Source organism: Gossypium hirsutum, chromosome A06 (assembly GCF_007990345.1).
Source record: "Gossypium hirsutum isolate 1008001.06 chromosome A06, Gossypium_hirsutum_v2.1, whole genome shotgun sequence".
NCBI lineage: Eukaryota > Viridiplantae > Streptophyta > Magnoliopsida > Malvales > Malvaceae > Gossypium > Gossypium hirsutum.
The window spans coordinates 15,579,045-15,585,002 of NC_053429.1; the positions used below are offsets into that span (position 1 = coordinate 15,579,045).

A 5,958-nucleotide genomic window follows, 5' to 3' on the forward strand; every position below is an offset into this window, starting at 1 on the left:
GTAGTATAAAGATTAAAATATGTCATAAGTCTATGTACGTTTTACAAATTTGCAATTTAGTATATATACTTTTGTTTTCAAGAATTTAATCCCTCTACTTTTCAGATTTGAAAATCAAGTCCAATTGTTGACATTGTTCAATTTTTTTTATCAATTTTGTTGATATCACATTTTTAAATAAAAAACTCACTTGGTAGTCAAGTAATTAAAAGATGACATTATAATAAACTTGAATTTAACAAAATATTTTTAATATATACAAAAACAATGTAAAATATAAATTTTTGATATAAAATAAACTCAATTAAATAACAAAAAGATAAGAAAATTTCAAATGTATGCTTATTTCATTGAAAACAATATTTATGAAATATTTACAAGAAATCTGTCAAACAACAAAAAATATTTTACACAACTTTATCCAAAAATCAAAAAATATTAATTTTTTTAGAAAATAAGTCATTTTTAAAAAATTATTTTCTAGAAACAATTTTTAGTCAAACAAACATTCTCTTAGATGTTAACTCTAGTAACTGTCACCGAAGTAGCCAAAATTTACACTTCTAGTACCCCTAACAAAAGGAAAAGAAAAATTGCCACCCTTGTACATTTTTTTTCACAAACTAAGAGTCTGATTTAAGAAATAAAGAATGAGTAGCCAACCATCTTTTGGTGACAAAAGTATTATTATAGAATAAAATACAGAATGAGTTGTTTTCTCCATATTTTTTTTTAAAGAAAAAGAGTTATCTTGAGATTCAAATTTATTCAACGTAGTCTCTTCAAAGTCACTATATAAACTAATGTTTCAAAGTGTCGAGTGATACTATACTGGTTGCACCATTGCATTTTTTCTGGAGTACTAAAAACAGCAACATAGGTCAAGTAAATAATTTTCACCATGAGAGTAAGGGCAAATGAGATCCTAAGCTGATGGATCCCTAAATCACACCAAGTTAATATTCCACCACTACACACACAAAAACCATTCAAGAAAGCAATAAATACATGAGAGAATGAACAATTCCCGCTATCATTCTTCCAGTCAGTTCAGTTTGTCTCTCCATCAACATGTCATTGAGTCAACCAAAACAGAAAACATTAAAACCAGTTCTGAAATTTGCTGTCGGGAAGCAATACTATTCAACAACGAAATCCATCTTTCATCAGTTTCCAAATTTAAGCATCATATCCTCCACAGATTATGCTCCTGAAAACAGATAACCATGTGCTAGTTGGTATTAGATTTCATATCAGTTAAGGTGAATGACCATAGGAAACTTTTCCTCGATTTTGTTCCTATAGAAAGAGGAGATTATAAGGTGCTCCTATAGTTTCAGTTGCATTTCTCCCCTCATATTGTTTGAAGTTCATGTCTGACATATATCCGGACATTCTCTTCTTCTCGGACACATACCATACCCGACACATATTTAGAAATGAATACGAAGATAAAATCCCAAAATTTATGTATACACGTATTAGATACGAACCCTCAAGTCCTAGTACTAACATAGCTGGTAACTGTATTATTTGTTACAGTGGTACAAAACAACTCAATAATGTGCACTATAACAGTAACACTAACAAACTAATGTTTCCAAATGACATGAATATGTCATAAACAACCAAAAGTACCAAAAGAGAAGAAAGAAATGAACTACAACTTACGCGATGGAGCAGCCAGATCTCAGGCGCCGTTTCTTCCTCGTCACATCCTTCCTCCTTGGGGGCTGAAGAACAACCTTGATGGCAGTATCGAAAACGGCTTTGACATTCTAATCCAATATTGTATCCGTTAAAAACATGAAGGAAGCACATTACAAGCCACAATATCTATAAATGACATCAAATTACCTGCTGAGTCTTGGAGCTGCATTCGATATAAGCTGCTGCACCAATTTGTTTCCTCAGTTCCTCTCCCTGTGTAAGCATTATATCCAAATCATCTACTTGAATTGCGATCGAATAGCGGTTATGGATCGTAACTGAAACCAGAAATTAGCTACCGAAACATTGCTGACAATAAAGTTGAAGTGAAGAAGAGCATACCTGAGCAGATGTTATAATATTAGACCCCATTTGATCAGCAAGATATGCTCTATCTTCCCGGAGATCTGATATATACACATGCACACAGAAAGAACATAATTCAATGTCGTTAATGGAATTATTCCATTCAAGCAATAGTTGAGTGAAACATTAAATGAAATAGTTTCCTACCTAGCTTTGTTCCAACCAGGACAATGGGAACATTTGGTGCAAAAAGGCGTAGTTCTGGCATCCACTGTGAACAGAGAATTTTGGGATATTGGATTAGGAATGTTTTGTTCCAAGGAAGAAAGCAAAGCCAACAACCCTTTTGATTTTAATTGAAATTTATAAAAATTCCACCTTTTTTCAAACATGATGTAAAAGACCATTAAAAAAAATCTTTTTAAAGTTAAAAAGTTGAAGATGAGAAAAAAAAAAGAAAAGGTACCTTCTTGAGAACATTTTCATAGCTTGCTCTGCTAATTAATGAGAAAGCTAAGACAAATATGTCTGCACCTCGGTAACTCAATGGCCTTAATCTGCTATAATCCTCTTGACCTTTAAGATTAGATAAAAAAAATGGATAAGTCAAATCAGAAATAAAACACCAAGAAAAACCCATAAAAAAGAACTTTCAACCAATCATAGCAAGCAGCAAAAAAAAAAAAAAAACCTGCAGTGTCCCATAAACCCAAATTAACAATGCTCCCATCTACAGCCACATTGGCACTGAAATTGTCAAACACTGTCGGTATATAATCCTAACAGAAAAAAACCAAAATAAGGAAATAAGTTAAAAGTCTATCAATGCAATGAAAACAAGTAAAAAAAGAGTAAAGAAAGTGTTTAGAGGTGGTGACACTTACAGTGGGGAACTTGTTGCTGGTGTAACAAATGAGCATACATGTTTTTCCAACAGCTCCATCTCCAACTGTAACACATTTAATGAACTTTGAAGCACTCATCTTCTTAAACTTCCATCTACTTCTTCACCTAAGCAACAATATGTGTGTGTGTGTAAGCAAGCTGGTTAGGATTAATAGAGTAGGAAATGTTGAAACAGAGAAAGGAAAGTGTGCTTTAGAAGATGAAATAGCTGTAGTTGTAGTTTCCCAAAGAGAAATATATATATTAAAAATGACAAAGGCTTATGAGAGAAGTAATCATCTCTGATACTGTAGTCAAAAGGGGGATGTGTTGCATTGAACTTTATTTATTTATCCATCATCCCTCTCAATATATTTCAAAAATGAATCCAACAGAAAATTTTTTTGAAATGCAGAAATGGGTCCCCCCACCCCACCCTACCTTTCTCTCTCAAACGGGCACCTCTTTCTCATTGTTGCTTTCCAGCTTATGTTCTTTCACATTATTTATTACTACCAAGTAATAAACCCTCCTATAAATTGCACGTAAAAAGACAAACTTTTCCCAACATGTTTCAACTGCTCATTAACTGTTAAATTTGAATAAAATAATTTTGGATAATATTATAATTATAATTATAATTATAATTAAAGTATAAATTACTGTTTATATAAAATTTTAAAGAATATATTTATTATAAACTTTTTCCAAATTCATTATCGATTGATCTAATCTACTAATTCAAGTAAATAACATGAACAAAAACTGCTAACTTTTTTTATTCAATCTTTGATTATAATATGGACATTGGATTCTGTCTTTTATGTAACAGCATCAGTGCTTCAAATAAAAAGACAGAAGAACAGTTATGGGAAATGGTTTCTTTTTTTTAAACAGTTTTTTGAAATGAATGCGATCGTTGGATTCATTCAATTTTCTTACACCAACCTATGTTATGTCCTCTTGTCTTTTATCCTATTGTAAAGGACAACATATAAACATAGCCATTTTTTTTTTTGGCGGGGCAATCCCCCCGTTCATCCCCACCATGCTTCTTTCTTTGCTTGGCCCAAATCTCTATTTTCCTTTTTCAGGTGTCTTTTACTCGACCTTTAATTAATAAACGTCGGTGTCAAATAATGTTTTTCTTTTCAACTTTTCTTGAAAAAAAAAAATGGACCACTTTTTTGGGGCTGTAAATTTGTTCATGCATTTATGTTGGAAGGCAGAGTATAGTTGGGCGCCATTAATTGCTTCGGAAACTGATTTGGTCGTTGCTCTCCTCTGCTTTGAAGAGTTTTTCAGCTTCTTAACCTAATTTTATGGTCACAAATTGTATGTATAATTGAAGCTAAAAATGAATTATGAAGGATAAATGAAACAAGATGTGAACCTGAAGAAAAAAGATGGGTTTTATGACAAAGAAAGAAATTAAACTTGAGTGCAGTAATAATGTGATGGATCAAAATTTGAGCGCTTTGCGACAGTCCACTTTTGTTATATGTATTTGGAAACTCTGGATTTTATGCTTTCTGTTATTGCTGCAGATGCAATTGAAGCTCATTTCTAGCTATCTTTTTCTAAATTATAAATGTTCGTTTGTTAGAAAAAGAACTGAAAGTCTCATTCGAATCTTTTGGTTGATTTTTTCTTTCAGAAGGGAAAATGCTTTTTTGGGTTTTCTAAGAGAGGAAAATTTGGTGTGTTGGGGCCAATTTGGAGCTGTCTTAAACCAAACTTAATGTTTAATCATCATTAAAAATAGTGCCTTCCCAAGTTTTACCTGTAAAAAAACTTTCCCTTGATTTGGGGTTACTCGACAAAGTTTGCAAATTCACTGCTTCATTTCCTGTTTCTATGTTCATTCTCCAAATTCTACTGCAAAGTTGGATTTAGTTTTATCCAACCCGGTTTCTTAAAGGGTTAGTACTCATGCATATAGTAGAAACATACAATCACAGTATTTAGTATTCACACATAAAGTAAGAGCATATATCACACCCGCACACATCGAAAATTTACCACTTGTTACTTAAAAATTGAAATCCAAATAGATTCTTAAGTAAATGTTTTTTAATCATCAAATCAATCATGGAAATTATAAGATTATTAAAATTTAAATCTCAATACTCAAATAATAGTTTACTTCAAAATCTATTAGAATCCTAAGATCAAGTTATCAACTTTATATTTGTATGATATTCGTATAATATATCTAATGATAATTATATTTAATATTTTAAATAATTTATATGGTATAAATTCTATGCGACATTCATGTGTTCAATATCATTTTGCGTATTATATTTATAGATCCAAATCCAATCTCAAAGCATATATACATATTAACCTAAGTTGGAGGCATAGAGCTCAGTATTCAAGAGGATTAGATTTTTCATGGATTGCCTCGGAATGCTGATTTTTCACCTTCTTTACTCTTGTATGCCCAAATCTATTATCTTTAATAAGTAATGTTTTGTGGGTGAGTATTTGGTAATTGGTATATTAATAGTGTTTCTTTTTACAATAGATTTAAAATTTTAATGTGTATATTTTTTTTTATATTTTTATAAAAAATTTGTTAACTCTCTGATCTTGGTTATGGAATCTAAAAACTTTGTTGGTAATGTACAAAATAATTTTTCATACTTTATTTTAGAATATTATATATTTGCTTTAGGGTTAGTATTTAGTATGCTGGTAGTGTATTTCTTTTTATTCCACAAGCAGGCTCAAATAATTGTCACGTTATAGGTTTTTATCATATCTGTTCTTTTTTATATAATGCTTAAAATTATTCATAGTCAATCTCCAACCCTTAAATAGGAGGTTAATATGCTTCAACACACTCGAACCCATACCCTCCTATACTGATAACAATGACTATACCAATCGAACTAAAACTCAATCAATTACTAAAAATTTAAAAATATCAATCTTCATACAAATAATTGAAATGGAGCAAAACTTATTCATTTGATTCAATAATAAATTTGAATTATGATATGTTTAGTAATTAGTAGGTACACTTAATTGAGTGTAATGAATCATTTAAAT

At 30.8% G+C, this 5,958-nt stretch overlaps 1 protein-coding gene across 1 annotated transcript; it reads right to left on the reverse strand.

Annotated features, from left to right (window-relative positions):
- Positions 1 to 821: 821 nt before the first annotated feature.
- Positions 822 to 3,269, reverse strand: LOC107901252 (rac-like GTP-binding protein ARAC7). The gene is made up of 8 exons (XM_016827179.2): positions 2,901 to 3,269; positions 2,708 to 2,795; positions 2,483 to 2,592; positions 2,224 to 2,287; positions 2,053 to 2,117; positions 1,858 to 1,923; positions 1,672 to 1,778; positions 822 to 1,210 (listed from the first exon to the last, which is right to left on the reverse strand). The coding sequence occupies exons 1-8, from the start codon at positions 2,997 to 2,999 to the stop codon at positions 1,180 to 1,182; spliced, it is 630 nt and encodes a 209-aa protein (XP_016682668.2). The 5' UTR covers positions 3,000 to 3,269; the 3' UTR covers positions 822 to 1,179.
- Between the last annotated feature and the right edge of the window lie 2,689 nt (positions 3,270 to 5,958).

What these genes read in the sequence shown, in the direction of transcription:
- LOC107901252 (XM_016827179.2), bottom strand. Translation starts at nt 2,999, where the DNA reads ATGAGTGCTTCAAAGTTCATTAAATGTGTTACAGTTGGAGATGGAGCT. An exon ending in CCAGCAACAAGTTCCCCACT is followed by an intron (nt 2,796 to 2,900) that starts GTAAGTGTCACC and finishes TTTTTCTGTTAG; the next exon opens with GATTATATACCGACAGTGTT. An exon ending in ATGAAAATGTTCTCAAGAAG is followed by an intron (nt 2,288 to 2,482) that starts GTACCTTTTCTT and finishes CTCTGTTCACAG; the next exon opens with TGGATGCCAGAACTACGCCT.